Genomic DNA, 17756 nt, shown 5'->3' with positions numbered 1-17756 from the left:
GAAGCTCCCGAATCCTCGTCGTGGATTGTGGGTGGGGTTATTAAGAAAACACGAGAGTCTTCAGCCCCGCCTTCTTTTCCCTGAGTTCTCCGAAGCATGTCCGAGAAAAGCCGAAGATTGCCGAAACCTGGGAGAAGAAGCTTCGTTCGCTTTACAGTAGTATTTTTCGGAGGAGGACCGGGAGTGCCTAATTCGTGCCGGCAGGTGGCGCCAGCTAGCTAGCAGCGAATGATTTCAGTATTTCGTGGCGTGGCAGCTGCAATGTCAGGCAGGAATTAAACAGGTGCAGCTTCTCCCTACCTCGCACGATGCCGCGCTGCATACACACCATGCATTTAAAGCACATTCCAACCCCCCCCCGCAAGAATCCTGGGAACTGTAGTTTAAGGGTGTTGGGAATTGTAGAGCTGAGAGGTGTAAACTACAGCTCCCAGAAGTCCTCGTTTCGGGGAGGTGCTTTACATGAACAGTGGGTACGCAGCCAGAGACAGTGTTGGTTGGGCTTCATTCATTCATTTTGGTTGTATGCCTCTTTTCCACCAAAAAAGTGCTCCAAGCGGCTTATAACAAAACAACAACAACAGGGATGCATTTCAAATAAAAGTCTCATAATAACATAGAAAAACAATAGCATAGTAAGAATTTTGTTACAACATAGAAAAACAAAAATACAATAGCATACAAAAAAACCCCCCACATTTATACATGTAAAAAAATAAAAACAACCCTTGATTTGATGCCATGAACTAAGAGGCAATGCCTTAACCATATCTGTGTTTATAGGCCATTAGGTTGGACCTCTTCCATCCTTTATCAAGGAGAGTGCTAACTTTCACACAACACAAATTCACCTCTTGAATTTCTGCCTGTTAGGCAAGAATCCTATTCGTAGCTTTTTCACACTGGTGTGAGTCAGTACAGTGTAGGAGGGTTGGCCTTTGGAAAAGCGCTTGCCACCCCTGAGCACTAAGCCCTCGACTGAATTTTTAAAAGTATTTAATTTAATTTTTATATTGATATCCCACCATCCCTTTCAGGATGAGAGACGGTGACTGACCCAAAGTCACCCAGTGAGCTTCATGGCTGAGCAGGGCGGGGGTGGGGGAGTTCAAACAGCTTCTATCCCAGCACTCAAACCATTTGATGTTCAGTCTCAAGCGGCAACGTGCTTTGTCTCAGGCCTGCCTGTTTCTACAAACCAAAAATCAAATTCCTGTGTGTGTTTATGTTACCCTTTCTCCAAAGACCTCAAAGTGGCTTACAAGATCCCACCTTCCTTTATCCTCTCAACAACCTGTGAGGAAGGCTAGGCTGTGAGGGAATCCACACAATGGTTTCACAACTGAGTCCTGATATGAATCTGCCTCATCTCGGTCTTACTGTACAGTATTTGTCCAACACTGTAACTAAGCACACTGGCTTTTGCATGACTGCCTCATAATTGCAGAGCTCTCTTTTTTCCTCAGACAAATTTGTTCCCATTACGTGGTCGGGTTTTCTGCGGGTTGATGTTTCAATTGAGTGCTAAAGAGCGGGTTTTCTCAGAGAAAGCTCCTGGGGGGGGGGCGGGGGGAGACGTTCAGACACAGAGCTTTAAAGTACAGACTGTGCCTGGAAAGACTGGAGGAAAGGTAAGTGTGGGTAAAGCCATAGGAATAGTTTATTTTAAGAGTGGCACATCGATATTTAAAGCACTTTACTGCCCAAGAATCCTGGGAACTGTAGTTCACGCCTCACAGAACTACAACTCCCAGCACTCTTCACAAACTATTACTCCCAGAACTCTTTGGGGGGAGGGTGCTTCAAATACATGGTGTGTGCACAGCCACACAAGAACTGAAATCCTAAAATCCTAGCACATTGTCCTTGCCCTACAAAAGTCTGGTGAGAAAACACGCTAGTGTCTTGGTTTACTGACTGCCTTCCTTTTAAACCATGAATTTATGATTCATGAAATCTGAAGTATCGTACAGGGGGCTGCTTATGTTGCTTTAACCCTGCTTGGGGGGGGGGCGGTTTGCATGTTCTGCACTCAGTGAGTCATTGAGTAAGATTTCTTTCTAAGCAGCCTGGCTCTCTCTCTTCACCCCCCCTTCTTCCTTTCCTCATTGACTCTCTCTCTCTCTAGAGAGAGTACAGCTTTAAATAAACATCTGGCAACTGCAGGCTACCCCACATCTGGGCAGCGTTAGCTGAGTCTGGAAGCCGGTAAGAACAAGCCACTTGTTTTGAGAAAGTTAAAGAAGAGGACTCCTGTATGGACTGAGAGAGACAGAGAACCAGAAGGCACAATTGCACACCTATCCACTGGCAAGGCAGGTAAGAGAGAACCTGCTTCTGTCAGTCCTTTGCTTCTCTGTTTGCAACAGACAGAAACGGGGGAGACGGACAGCTTTTTTATTTTATTTTATTCAGTGAATTTATTAGCCGCTCTTGTGCTGAGATTCTCTAAGTGACTTACATAATGGGGGGGGGGATATAGCCAGAGAAGACCCCTTGAAATGAATGAGCAGGACTAACATAAGCCCATTAATTTCAGTGGATATGCTGAACTTGATTGGTTACAACCCTAAGGCTGAAATCCTATACGTACACACTTTTCTGGGGAGTTGAAACTTGCTTCTTGGTAGCCATCCCTAGGACTGTAGCATAAATATTTATAAATCTACATCCGTTTTGCACAAATGGAAAATGATGACTTGTGTGTCACTGGGGTGTGAGAGAGAGATGCTGAGTATATAGTGTTGACTTTCTGCTTTAAGAAGTTGCATCAATTGATTGGCCCATCTATTTACAGTTTATTTATTTATTTAATTTATTTAAGCATTTGTACCCTGTTTTCCCCCGGACCAGCTTTCCAAAGTGGTTTATGATTAAAACGTACTATGACAACAGTAGAGAACAGTAAGCACCAGCATATGACAATAATAACACATAGTGGCTTTTATTTTATTTTTAAATGCAGGGAACAGTCAAAAAACATCAGGAAACACATTCTGGATGGGGGGGGATGAAGTTTTCAATTTCTGTCTGAAACCAGATGTTTTTATCCCAGAGTTTTACTGGTATTCTATCATTATCAAATTGGTATCATCTCTAAAGCATTGCTTTGCCTGTATATAGATGTCAGGTGCAAGCCCTGATATCTCCTCTTAAATCAGGGCTTTATGCTTACAGTGGTACCTTGGGTTACATATGCTTCAGGTTACATACGCTTCAGGTTGCAGACTCCGCTAACCCAGAAATAGTACCTCGGGTTAAGAGCTTTGCTTCAGGATGAGAACATAAATCGTGTGATGGTGGCGCGGCAGCAGCAGGAGGCCCCATTAACTAAAGTGGTGCTTCAGGTTAAGAACAGTTTCAGGTTAAGTACGGACCTCCAGAACGAATTAAGTACTTAACCAGAGGTACCACTGTACTTCAAAATGTGGCAAGCCAGCCCGGATGTGTTTGGGGGTTCCTCTTGTTCATTCTGAGTGGCACCCTGGACTTCTACCCCGAAGACAAAAACCTGGAGTCTTCCTTTAGATACTGTATCTTCCCTTGTCCCTCCTGGCCAGGGTCCTGTGTCTTTTAAGACCTATGTGACGGGCAGAAACTCAGCAGAGAAAGCTGCACATGTTGCATTTCCGTTTGGTAGAAGTTACTATGGGACGTGGGTGGCGCTGTGGGTAAAACCTCAGTGCCTAGGACTTGCCGATCGTATGGTCAGCGGTTCGAATCCCCGTGGCGGGGTGAGCTCCCGTCTTTCGGTCCCAGCTCCTGCCCACCTAGCAGTTCGAAAGCACCCCTAAGTGCAAATAGATAAATAGGTACTGCTTTATAGCAGGATGGTAAATGGCGTTTCCGTGCGCTGCGCTGGTGCTGGCTCGCCAGAGCAGCTTCGTCACGCTGGCCACAGGACCCGGAAGTGTCTCCGGACAGCGCTGGCCCCCGGCCTCTTAAGTGAGATGGGCGCACAACCCTAGAGTCGGAAACGACTGGCCCGTATGGGCAGGGGTACCTTTACCTTTACCTTTACTATGATCAAGACACAGTAATCCCATCAGGCAAGAGGGAGGGGGAGAAGGTGATAAAACTACACAAAGTTGAAGAAGCAGCCAGAGATGAAGACAGGTGTTCCTGCCAGTCTTATAGCAGGGGTAGCCAGCATGGCATCCTCAAGGTGTTGTGGGAGCACAACTCCCATCATCCCTGACCAATGGCCAGATTGACTGGGCTGATGGGAATTGCAGTCCACAGACCATGTTGGCTACCACTGTCTCTTGCTCAGTACAGTCATACCTCGGGTTACAGACGCTTCGGGTTGTGCAATTTCAGGTTGTGTACTGTGCTGAACCCAGAAGTACCGGAACGGGTTACTTCCGGGTTTCGGTGCTTGCGCATGCGCAGAAACGCTAAATAGCACTTTGCGCATGTGCAGAAGCGCCGAATCACAACCCGCGTGTGCGCAGACGCTGTGCTGCTGGTTGCGGATGCTGTGGGTTGCAAACGTGCTTCCCGCATGGATCATGTTTGCAACCTGAGCGTCCACTGTACATCATTCCAGTAGAAGGCAGGGGGCGGGATTTTGGTAGACACAAGACACAAAATTCCCTGCTAAACTCTTTCTACAAGTTGACCTCCCTCCTTAATTAATGCATTGGATAGTAGAATAGTCCTACCACCTTGAGATAGAATAGGGGAAAGAATATATGCTGCAAAACTTTTTAGCATGCTGCTCCTTTTGGTAAAGTGCTGAGTTCAAAGCTTACATTTTAATAGGATTAATCTCTGGCAAGATACTACCTCTCAACCTCAACTTTCTAGCTTTAAAATGGGAGAGCAAGCAAGTGGCTAGGGAGAAAAAAACCCCTCTATCATAATACTGGAATCCCATATCATCCAATGAAACTGAGGAATAGGAAATTCAGGTCAGGAAAAAGGAAGTCCTTTTTTTGCCCAGCACATAGTTGTAATGGTAGTGTCAAACTTTGATGGCTTGCTTAGCTTATGTGTTCCTATATACATAAATATGTAAAACATCATAACATCTGAAGTTCATGTGGCCTTGCCAGCTACAGCATGAGGAATAGCAGACTGCTTCAGGGGAGCTGTTTAACTAGGGGTGAGAGGTGCTTCATATAGTGGTTTAGCAAAGTGTTGGAAGTTGATGGGACTGACAGCCTACCATCATCTGGAGGGTTACAAATTCCTTATCCCAATCCTGCCAGACCCGTCTGACCACAGTCAGAGCGCCAAGCGGGACCACAGTCAGAGCGCCAAGTACAGAAAAGTTACCTCCAGCTCAACAGGCTGCCCTGTGCTCTGTGATACTGAGTGAAGGGATGGCCCTTTAAAAAAAAAAAAGCCCTTTGCAAGACTAGTTAGTAAATATGAATTTATTGTTTTTTATCCTTTAATGCAAAACAGGCATCAAGAAGGATGTGCCAGCTGAACTCACTGGATAGTTTTATTTTACCCACTGGACTCCCTAATTTGTTTTGATTTTATCAGGATATTCGTCAGTGAGCCTCCTTCTGTGTATTTGTCAAGGCATTTCTTACTCAATGTTTATTTGCTAATAATCCCTGCTTCCCGGCCAACCATGCACACACCCTTTCTTTCTTTCTTTCTTTCTTTCTTTCTTTCTTTCTTTCTCTGTCCCTTGTTTACATGTCCCCCAATGTTATCAGCAGTACACACACACAGCCCCGTCTGATGTACAAATTACATTTTCTTGGCACCTGGAGGTCACTTATCCCAATCTATAGTAAGCCTTAAGGTTAGCATCTGTTTTGTTATGAGATACAAGACACTTCCAGACCTGTCACTATTTTCAGGGGAATTCAATCACATAACAGCAAATTCAGGTCTTGTAATAGTAGATTGTGAGGTCTTGTGTGACAAACCTGCTTCCTCAAAAGATTGGACTTTTTGCAGTAAGGAAAGTGATGGGGAAAGTATGGAATAACTCTTGCTTTGATGCAACACCATCTAAACTCCCTGCAAACAAATTGAGACAAATGCTCATTAAATAACCAATATCATCAAATCTCCCTGGAAACAGAGCAGGATGATTGGTAAATGCACAGGTCATCTGAAAGTGCCCATTGTCTGCAACTTAATATCACCAGTGCTGTTTATTAGGAAGGAGGAAGCAAACTGAATGAATCTCCTAAGATGATGATACAGAGCCTGAAGAAGCAATGCAAGCAACACAAATACATCTCTCTGTCCTTCTGCAGTGGGAAGCTTCTTCACCTTAGGATTGGCTTCTTTTGGTCTGCCTGTTATTAATTGGTAGTGCCTGTTGTGGGCCTTTCTGCCAATGACTTTCCCCCCCTCTTGAGCCTCCAGCCTGTTCCTCCCCTGTTAACAGACGGACACTTTTGGCTCATGTGTAATATATGCAAACAACCAGTTGGAAGGGTCTGTGTACGAATTACTGGCTTAAAACGCGGCTCGGCTGCTCTTTTCCTCAATTCGGATTGAAGCTGGTACGGGAGAAAACACACTAAAAAACAGTATTGCATAAGAAAAAAACACGATGGATACCTTATATAGATCCAGATTGTGTACACTGTGTGTGCACTAGCTTCCCAAACTAACAAGGGGAGCACACTGGATGCAGAGCAAACAGGAGTGTGTACACAGCCAGGTAGCGGCAAATAAAGTGCCGTCTGAATGGAGCCTAATATAAGGCAGAATGAATCCACCACAAATGCACTGTTATGGTGTAAAGGACATGCTGCCGAATACACGAGCCTGGAGGGGTGTCAAACCAAGATGGTCCTTGCACGGGGAACCACTCCACATCTGCAGCCTATGCAGCACCAGTTGTTTCTGTGCAGGTGGTGGCGGGGGAACTGGTATTTGCCTGTGTCTACCAGCTATTTGCCAAGTAGATTTCCACATGCAAACTGCTTCAGGTGTCCTAGGAATTCTGTATCGAGACACATTCACTACTTTTTAAATCAAAATTCAAAAATATCAAAATTTACAAGAAATTATGAGCGAGAGACCTGCACATTAGGTGCCTCAATTAGTGGTTTCAGCAGGGTGAGCTGGCATTCTTAACATATATCCAATGTGATTTATTTGTATCATGTGGTTTTGCTGCTCCTTATTGATTTGATTCTTCTGTTGTATTTACTGCAGCTTTGTCGTATGTTTCTTCCTTATTGGAAAATATTTTTATTCATCAGTTACTGTAATGAATGAGTTGCTTTAAGCTCAGCCTGGCCGTTGGCAAAGTGAAATGCAAATATGAAACAAAATAAAATGTGCTTCAGTTTCAAGAAGAAAAATAGTTTTCTTTCTTTTGCATCTCTGTCCCTCAAACATTTAGGGTGCTAGCTTAGTTTTTAAAAAGAAAAACAAATATATAGAGTCTACGTGTGTATGCCTAAGCATTTGCAAGGGTTGGGGTTGGCCTTGCTGCTTTTGACGTCCTGCCTCTTATTCTGGCTTTCAGCTTGAATTCTCAGGCAGCTCTGCCTTCATCTTTACCCTGCCATCTGGAATCTCCATTCACATGCTAAGATGCCGCGAGGAGCATCCCCCCTCTTGCTGCTTCTCTGGGCCAAAATGGTCTCCTCCACATGGTATGAAGGTAAGCACTGACAAGTCAGTACCAAAGTCAGGCAGGGGGAGGGTCGATAACCTTAAGAACAAAGGTGATAAGACTTTTTGCATTTTCTCAAAGGCAGCCTTCCTTGGGTAGCAGGCCCTTAGGTAATAGCAGGCTACCTACAGGTGTGCGTGCACATTCAGCTCCAATCTAAAGAGTGCAGCACCAGCACCATAGTGAAGGCACCACCACTGCTGCCCTCGCAGCTATGCAGTACTACTGGTAACAGGCCTAGGAAAGACCCCTGGCCTCAGAGATCTGGTTGCCGCTTGGAGAGGACAGTAGAGTGGCAAATGGACCTATAGCCAGACTTGGCCTGAGACAGGCACATCTATTTTTATACACATTGTAATTAGCTGTGGTCTCCTTCTGGCCACAGCTGCCACCCGAGCAAGACCACAGTCAGTCTGTACAATAGTTGGGTATCTTTGTCAAAGAAGCCCCCATGGGATAGGCAATAGGAAAGGGGGAGGGAGCACCCAGACATCCTGCATCTCCTTCACCACAAAAGCATTGCAAATAATAACCCATTGTGGAACAACTGTGGTTCCTGCTTTGCTGGGGGCAAGGGAGGGCAGACGGATACGCATCTGGGGTTAGGACCATACCTAGATTTAAGTAAATATAATTCTGCCCCCCTCCCCCTGCAATAGCAGGAGCTAAATTTTTCCATATGTCCTGTCTCTGGCTGATGAGGAGACCACTTGGCAAGCGATGGTTTGTCTGGAGCAGTTTCAGACAGTAAGCAGTGGGGTTGGGGTGTCGACAGGGACTGGGGGGCTGGCAGTGAGTAATCCTCTTTCCTTCCTCTAGTAAGCTCCTGAGTTTCTTATGCCTCTTGGCTCTCATGTGTTCCGCTAAAAGTCCATCCATTGCCTGGTCACTGTTAGGCAAGCAAATACCTTCAGGAGACACCGTTCTTATTGCAGTCGTTTAAATGTTTCTGGGAAACCTTGCAACAGATGTGCTTTGCCACATGTGCATGAGCTTAAAAGGCCCTGCCTGTACGAGCTTGGGCCCTTTTCCTGAGCCAGGCTGCTGTGGCTTTAATGGCAACAAGACAGAAAAGGATTTCAGCAGGCAATGTTTTCCACACCCTCTCTAAAAAAAACAACAACCCCCAAAAAATTATGAACATAGGAAGAGTCCTGGTGGGTAAGTCCAGCATCCTGTTTTCACAGTGGCCAACCAGATGCCCATGGGAAGCACCAAAACAGGATCTGAGTGCAACAGCAGTCAATTAGCTCAGTTGGTTAGAGCTTGGTGCTGGTAACACCAAGGTTGCAGGTTCGATCCCTGTATGGGACAGCTGCATATTCCTGTCTTGCGGGGGGGGGTTGAACAAGATGACCCTCAGGGTCCCTCCCAACTCTTTTGTTGTTTAGTCATTTAGTCATGTCCGACTCTTTGTGACCCCATGGACCAGAGCATGCCAGGCACTCCTGTCTTCCACTGCCTCCCGCAGTTTGGTCAAACTCATGTTGGTAGATGTGAGAACACTATCCAACCATCTCGTCCTCTGTTGTCCCCTTCTCCTTGTGCCCTCAACCTTTCCCAACATCAGGGTCTTTTCCAGGGAGTCTTCTCTTCTCATGAGAGGGCCAAAGTCTTGGAGCCTCAGCTTCAGGATCTGTCCTTCCAGTGAGCATTCAGGGCTGATTTCCTTCAGAATGGATAGGTTTGATCTTCTTGCAGTCCATGGGACTCTCAAGAGTCTCCTCCAGCTCCCAACTCTACCATTCTATGATTCTATGATTCCCAGCAGCTGAAACAACCTGCCTCTGACAGCAGAGATAGCACGTGATTGCCAGTAGCCACTGGGTATGGTAGGCAAATTTGTTTCAGTGGCAGCGTATCTCCAGTTCTTGTGCCATGTGAATCTAAGGTAACTCTGCCCACATTGCAGCACCAATGCTAGGTTTGGTTCAGACAAGGCTGGTCTATCCCTCAACCCCCAGCTATGAGCTGTGGTGAAAGAGTTGGTTTAGATTTCTCCATTTCCATCCTGGAAAAGTGTGGCCACATTTGTGATTGCTAGAGCTACAACCACTACAGGCTATGAAGGCTGATTCAGCCCTTTCCTTGTAAGGAGATGGTTAGACATGCATCAGACTTTCCCTAGAGGCTGGTGGTGCAGGAACATGACACTGGAGAAGGACAATTTATGAGTGGGAAGGTAGTACCCCACAGGACGTCATTGTGTGTGGTGTGTACACGTTCTCCATGGGGATGCTGTCTAGACTAGTATTCATCCTCTCCCTGCTCCTCTCTCCTGACTACTTCCCATTGCAAAACAATGGGAAGCTTGCTAGCCAGAAAGAGGCAGCGCTCCAAGCAGCTTGGTCTACACACCATTAAGATTCCCAACTTGAATCAAAATACTGGACCAAGGAAATAAATGTAACAGGGACCAGAGAAAGCATCAGTAAGTGGAGTCCTGGCAGCTGCCCCAGGATACCAGGTGCTGCAACTGGCTCTTGCCTCTGAGCCTCATCCAAATCTGGAGAAGGTGAGCGAGAGCTGCTCCTCCTCCTTCCTCCTCACTTCCATCAGTGCTCACACACTGGGAGAGGTCAGACTGCACAGGCAGCAACAGGAAGGAGCACAAATAAAAAGACTAGGAGTTCCAGGAACTGGCTTCAAGGACCCTGCTGGGCTAGGCTGTGGGCCTTGGCAGAAGCTCAATGGCACTGACTCCTGACACTGGCCTTTAGTGCTGGGTCATCTCTCTTGAAACATACAAGGCAGCAGTGTCTCTGGGCATGTGCAGCATGCATCCCAGTCATCACTGCCAGTGGGAGTGGGTGGGGAGCAGCTTTTCCATCCTAGGTATTTTGCACTTAGCCAGCCTCAGGCTTCTTATAGACATGAAGTTATGCTCTCAAGCAGGGCAAAGGAAACATCTGGTCTTTTGCTTAGCAGATATGTGGTTTCATAGCTAATGCAGAAGATGTTGTGCCTCGTTTCAAGCATGGGTGCTAAAATTAAGAGGTGGGTCCGTTCACAAACAGGAACCGGAATGATTCATGAGAGTGCCCGGGTGATGGGGGGGGGGATGAACTGTGGCCTCTGGAATTAGAGGGAACCCAGTGGAAATGTGACCTAATTGGGTTGGAATGCCAGCCGACAGCTCTTATTCATTCATCTGGGATCCAAATCTATTCTGCTCCAATTCACTATAAAAGATATTTTTGTCTCCACATATGTCTTTCACTGATCTTTGTGGAAACACTGGAAAGAAACACACACACACACACACACACACACACACACACACACACGACACACAACCCTGCATTTGTTTTGTCTAAAGCAAAGAAAGCAAAGAGATGCTTGCAATCTATCCTCCTGGCATACATACACAGGAAAAGACAGCCTTCAAAATGATCCAACTGTTAGGGAGGGTTTGGTTAGCATGCATAGGCGTAGCCAAGGGGGCAGGGGGGGCAGCTGCTCCCCCCTACACACTATCAAGAAAAACAATAGAAATACTTAACTGACCAATCACATTGGTTCTGCCCCCCCACAAAGAATCCTGGCCACGCCCATGTTAGTATCACCGTTCTTCCAAGGACAATAATCCTACAAGTAGGATCCCAGATTTTTCTTAGAGGCTGCTGCTGAAAACTTACGCAGGCACCTCATTGCAAGGCAAGCTTTCCACATGTTGGGTACCCAAAGGACCATTTGGAAAAGGCATCCTGAGCCTGCCCAGCATTACATCATAGCGAACACTTGAAACTTCCTTATCCTCAGTCAGGCATATGAATAGGGTGATCCAGTACATATTAGACGCTTGGAGATCGGCAAAGGCTCCTGAGAAGCTTAGCAGTTATGGGATAAGGGGACAGGGGGTCCTCTTACGGATCAGTAACTGGTTATAGAGCAGTGAGCAGAAAGTAGGAATAATGGAGAGATGTAAAAAGTGGGGGGGCAGGAATCTGTTAGGAATAGGTTAGGGAGGGTTCAGGTGCCCTACACGTTTTGGGCGAAGGCATGTTGGCAGTGGCGTAGCATGGGGGTGCAGGGGGGCCGGCCGCACCGGGTGCAACATCTGGGGGGGCGCTTGCACTCACAATCTAGTGGAAGAGTGCTAAAATCCACGGGTTAGGGGGCGCAAATTACTTGCCTTGCCCCGGGTGCTGACAACCCACGCTACGCCACTGCATGTTGGCCCCCTCAGACTCATGTGTGGATTGGAACTGTAGGTTGAGAAGTAAATCATTACACAATATCCAACAAAGAAAAAAGAAAATATAATAAACCCACCACCCTGTTTAACTTCCCTCCACCGCTACTCGTCTTCTCTAGAATCAATTTTACTCTTATCATTGCATTCTGATTGTATTTATTTTTTCTATATACATACATACGTCATTGATAATTTATTGTTTTGATGCATTTACATTTTTAATCTAAGCATATTAGCATGTCTTTTTTAGAGCAATATTTTGTCATCAAAACATTGCCATTCGTTTTTTAGTTTTTGATTTGACGGCTGTCGTATGGATGCTGTTAATTTAGCCAATTTTAATTTAGTTTAATTTAGCCAATTTTAATCCTGGGGAATTGTATGGGGTGGGCGATGGGAGGCAGCCATCTCTCCCACTACAAACTCATATGACGTCCTTGAACTCAGTTGGCACAGGTGTCAAGACAGCGACAGCACAAAATCCAGTGGTAGCACAAAGCCCCATGCGCTACTCTCTTGGTCTGAGCCTTCATAGACAGGTTGCATGATGCCATTTCTTAGAACAGCTGATTATCGCAGCTGAACTCCCCCAACAAAGAAAGCAATTTGAATCCATTTTTAACGAAACAAATGAGACGTGTAACAAAATGTTGCAGCGTCAAGTGCTGCTGATTCCAGTCACTTCGTTCTGTTCCTCCCAACTAAAAGCAACAGGCTGGCAGGATTCCAGGGACACAGCATACTCAATCCTTATGAGCTGTTTCAGGAAGAGGGGTTTTCTCTTAGGGTGATTTATGTATTATTATTTTAAAAAATGTGCACCTGCAAACCTTGGGCATCCCCAAGCCTGCTGGTACCAAGGGAGTGGATGATGCAGTTTTCACTGCGTAAAAGCTTTACATCCTAAACATCAGAAATAAGGCTCACCCACACTTCTGGCAGTCCCATAATTTCTAGGCATGGGTCTGAGAGGTTTTCCTTTTGCCCCACAACTTTCCCTGGAAAAACCCACTTTTTTTTACCACTGAATCAGAACAAAGGTCAAGACAGTGGTACCTCTGGTTAAGTACTTAATTTGTTCCGGAGGTCCGTACTTAACCTGAAACTGTTCTTAACCTGAAGCACCACTTTAGCTAATGGGGCCTCCTGCTGCTGCCGCGCCACTGGAGCACGATTGCTGTTCTCATCCTGAAGCAAAGTTCTTAACCCGAGGTACTATTTCTGGGTTAGCGGAGTCTGTAACCTGAAGCGTATGTAACCCGAGGTACCACTGTATGCAGAAAACCCAACTGATGTTCTCTGTGGAAAGTGGCAGGACAAATTAAGAACCTCTCAAACCCGTACCTAGAAATTGTGGGACAAGCCTAAGTGTGGATGAGCTCGTAGAGGGAATGGTTTAGGGGCAGTCTTCTCCTGCAGTAGCCAGCGAATATTTCATCATCACCCTTGCTATCATTTCATTTCCTTGCATTTGTGAATCACTTCCCATGAGGCACCCCAAAGCGATTCACAAAATAATAAGCTATATAGAACAGGTACACATATAAAAGCAGTTAAGACAATTGCAAACATAAAAACGATTATTAAAAATGATTGTAACTATAAAAAAACCAGTTTAAGACAGCAGCATATACATAAATCAGTTCAGATTCAAGACAGATACCAAGTGGAATAAAGGTTTCAGAAGGCTTGTTGGAAGGGGAACATTTTTCGCAGGCAATACAGGGGGTGCCTGTCTGATATGCATTGGGAGGGAGTTCTGCCATGCAAAGGGTCCAATTCCATTATTGTGCAGAATAGACCTCCTAACAGGATGGAAAGTGCAGGGGTTTGTATGTCAAGGTCCCCAAGCCACCCCCAAATAAATTCACACTTCACACCATAATTTTTGTTTTGTTTTGGCATAATTTTGGCCACAACTTTATTAAAATACAAACAATGTGAGTGGTTGCTTAGGCATTGGTTGCGACTATATGTCCCCGCCCAGGGACAGAACTGGCAAGCCTGCGAAGTTAGTAAGGGAAAACATTTTATGGGGAGTAGATGGAGCTGGGTACGAGATCCTCACCTCTCCCCAAATGCTCCTATGGGCTCTTGCGTGGCCCTATCCCCCTTTACAGAGGTGTGGACAAAAGCATGGTGAGCCCCTGGATTCCTTTAACGGAACACCCTTGCAGCAGCAGAATTGCAGGGGCAGGCACAGCCAATCCATACCCCTCCACCAACCAATTTTCTAAAACCAATGCCTAACCGCAACCTTACAAGTTGTGATGATTTGCTACGCAGTAGGCAAAAACCAAATGGCACCAGCCGATCAGCCAAATGGACAAAATTCCTACCGGGCCCCTGCTCCAAAAGCAGATGACCCCATGATAGGCATAGCAAGGTCAAACGCAACAAACACCCTAAAATTAGGGAAGGTGGGCGGGTGATCCGATGCATGCAGGGAATATATTCATCTCAGGCTGTCACTCAAAATTGGCAACATCAAACTTTTCCCAGCAACCTGAGGAGTCCAATCACACTTTTGGCTAACCAAACCACTTGCTCAGCAACAGGGGGTGTCTGGTTAACCCCACCGCAACCCATGCTCTCCATGAAGGAGAACACGCTCCTACAGAATGCAGTGATTGGTTGGGTATGTAGCAGCTGAGGTGGTCCTAGCACGTCCCAAGCCTATCCTGGTTCCAAGCTGTATATTGCTTTGTGCACTGATACCAGCACCTTGAACTTCGCCTTGTAGCTAGGTGCAATTATTTCAGCAGGGAGGTAGTAAGATGGTGATATTCTACCCCAATGAGCAGCTGAGCTGCCACATCTTGCACTAGCTGCAGCTTCTGGGTCAGCTTCAAGGGCAGCATCACACAGAGCATAGTGTAGTAATCCAACCTGGAGGAGGTTTACCAGTGCATGGCTGACAGTGGTCAGGCAAGCCCAAACCGGAAATAGTTGCAGCTGCCTTACCAACTGTTATGTACTGAGTTGAATAGGATCCAAACTGCAGCAGTCTGATTGGTCCTAGAACAATAGGATTCAGAATGCAGCAGTCTGATTGGTCCTAGAACAATGCAGCAGTATGATTGGTGGGCAGGAACCACCCAATCATGCTCCAGATAGAAGTGAATCCACAACCTGATTAGCTTACAGTAGAATTCCGGAATTAGCCAATCATGTGCAGCCCATTGTGTAAATAATGTATATAAAGCAGATACTTTGAGGGGATATTCATTCATTCCTCCTCACCACTATGAGCTGAATAAAGAGCATGAAATCACTTTGCGACTCTGAGTATATTTCACCAACTGAAGCTGGTAAAAAGGCTTAATAGATTTAAGTTGCACTCTGGCAATCTCTGCTTCCATGCCATCTCCATGTTACTTCCTACATTTAACAGACCTGGCATAAAAAACTGTTTAGTCTAGTGGTTCATCCCAGCAGCCCTAACCAGGCTGCTCCTGGGAAGAAATATTTGTGCAAGAACTATTTTCGGAGAGTATATGCTCTAATGATTGGTTTTGAGGTTGGGAACCCAATTCACGAATGTACATCCTCTCCCCTCCCTTGACCTACTGAATTCAGCACCAGATGCTATTCATAAGGATTTTAGCAGGTAGAGCCTCACCTTTGTAGGTGTCTTATTCACCAACTTCGATGCTCTTTCGAGGATGTTTCAGAAGATGACAAGTTGCAACCAAGATTTGCAAGACCTGCATGATGGATCCCAACATAAAGCAACTTCTTAATGCCTCTCTTCAAGTACTATATAACTTTGGAGACATTTATAAGATCACTTTGCCTGTGAGGAAAAAGTGCTGGAAACTTGTGCTGTCTTAGTATGATTTTAATTTGCAAATGTACAGGTAGAACAGGCAGAACTCAAGTAGGCATAAGGAAAGTCCCAAAGCTTATTTTTCTGACTCGGGCTTTAAAAAAATTATTCTTTCTCTCCCTCCACCAACCCCACCAGAGGTGGATTTTGAGCAGTGCATCCAAATCAGTCACATTGAGCGTGGAGACTTGGGGGTGGCGCAACTAGGATTTAGAATGGAGCATGAGAGGTGGGGGGTGTTTTGCTGAATTTTGATGTCTCACACAGGGCACCACTGAAATTTGAGACCCCAAGATCCACCACAGACACCCTTTGTTTCTTTTTCTTACCATCCGGCTTGAAGGAGACCTTTGGAGGTCAAATGCTTGTGACATTTCAGTCAGACCTATTAAGTACATTTTCCTGCATTTCTGGATTTTTGCCCCTGACCTGCCTCCCCTCCCACCCACCCAGGACAAACATGGCTACCCGCTGCAGTTTGCGTCTTGTGCATTTGTGTAATCAGTAGCAAAATTTCAAAAGTAATCCCCAACGGACAGATCAGAGACCGAGATGATTTCTAGGGATGAGGAACCGAACTCAAGACTTCCCCTGGGCAATAGCATCGTTGGCTCAGATTTGGAACCAATTTGGCAGAGTCTGCATCATTGTAGGGGTGATGTTATTCTGATTTGGGACAGAAACAAGCAGGGCTTTTTCCCCCCATCCAGAACTCATTGGAACTCACCAATGGCGCCATTGCCATTATAAGAGAACAAGGGAGACGTTCATGGTGAGTTCCGGCACCTGTTTTTCTAGAAAAAGAGCACCAGGAACAAGGATAATAATAATAATAATATAATAATTTATTATTTGTACCCTGCCCATCTGGCTGGGTATCCCAAGCCACTCTGGGCGGCTTCCAACAAAGATTAAAAATACATTAAAATGTCACACATTAAAAACTTTCCTGAACAGGACTGCCTTCAGATGTCTTCTAAATGTCAGGTATGTAGACCATGGGTAGGAAACTAAGGCCTGGGTGCCAGATCCGGCCCAATCGCCTTCTATATCCAGCCAGCAGAAGGTCAGTGTGCTTTTACATAAGTAGAATGTGTCCTTTTATTTTAAACGCATCTCTGGGTTATTTGTGGGGCATAGGAATTTGTTCTTTCCCCCCCTCCAAAATATAGTCCGGCCCCCCACAAGGTCTGAGGGACAGTGGACTGGCCCCCTGCTGAAAAAGTTTGCTGACCCCTGATGTAGACAATCTGGAGATGAGCATTGTCACTTTCTGTTTCTCCCTCCTTTGTGCCAGGATCTGGCTATTCTGCTGCAGAAAGGCAAACCAACGAGGTGTATGCTGAAGAAACCTCCCATGCTCTTGCTCCAGAATATCGAGGTAAGCATTTTCAGATTGGTAGAGCTAAATAATCTTTAAAAGTGCACTGCCATCCAAACGATATTGGACTACAACTTCCATCAGCACTGACCATTGGCCAGGCTGAGTAGGGCTGATGGGAGTTGGGGTCCAATGACATATGGAGGCCAGCCACTCTCAGTAATTTTCATGTGATCTTTTGGAAGGCCCAGCTGTGCCCAGGTCACACATACATCATTCTCTGGGGGAGGGGGCAGTTTGGGGCATCCTTGGAAAGGTGCCATCTTTTTGGCTCTTCATCCCTCCTGCAGCCTGAGGGATGCAAGAGGCAAGCAGTAAGGGTGTCAGGAACCTACATACACACATCGATTGGAGGTGTGAGGAGAGAATGGGACCTCAATTACTAGCCCTAGTGCAATCACCATACACCCACTAGCCATACTTCTCAGGGGCTGAACATAGAGCATTAGCGAGCAAGGACTGTAGGCATATAGGGGTCTTACATGGAACTCCATCTAGTTTCCCAATTGTGAGGAAGAGCCCTGTATGCTCAAACATTGGGTGAGCATATTCTCATCAATGGCATGCTTCACATGTTTGGTGTATGGCGTCTGCACACTTCTAGGCCCCACTTGCATTTCAAGCACTATAATATTGCTGTAACAGTCGTGGCTTTCCCCAAAGAATATTGGGAACTGTCATTTGTTAAGGGTGCTGATAGGTGTTAGGAGACGCCCTCAGGAGACCCCCTGTTCCCCTCACA

The 17756-nt window shown here is 45.9% G+C and overlaps 1 protein-coding gene and 1 non-coding gene across 3 annotated transcripts in view; one reads left to right on the top strand and one right to left on the bottom strand.

Moving 5' to 3' along the window:
• Positions 1-720: 720 nt before the first annotated feature.
• Positions 721-843, bottom strand: LOC128407063 (U6atac minor spliceosomal RNA). Its single transcript, XR_008328711.1, has one exon. It is a non-coding gene; the product is annotated as a U6atac minor spliceosomal RNA (small nuclear RNA).
• Positions 844-1661: 818 nt separating this feature from the next.
• The window catches only part of SRPX2 (sushi repeat containing protein X-linked 2), a 29073-nt gene continuing 12978 nt past the window's right edge, over positions 1662-17756 (top strand). Inside the window, exons 1-3 of one of the 2 annotated variants that reach the window (XM_053374206.1) lie at positions 1662-2319; positions 7457-7594; positions 16931-17014. In XM_053374206.1, coding sequence (XP_053230181.1) covers positions 7525-7594; positions 16931-17014 — 154 coding nt within the window. In that variant the 5' untranslated portion in view covers positions 1662-2319; positions 7457-7524. The remainder of the gene's footprint in view (positions 2320-7456; positions 7595-16930; positions 17015-17756) is intronic. The other variant, XM_053374207.1, reaches the window with a different exon arrangement.

The sequence above is a fragment of the Podarcis raffonei genome, chromosome Z (assembly GCF_027172205.1).
Source record: "Podarcis raffonei isolate rPodRaf1 chromosome Z, rPodRaf1.pri, whole genome shotgun sequence".
NCBI lineage: Eukaryota > Metazoa > Chordata > Lepidosauria > Squamata > Lacertidae > Podarcis > Podarcis raffonei.
This window is presented reverse-complemented; position numbering and strand designations above follow the sequence as displayed.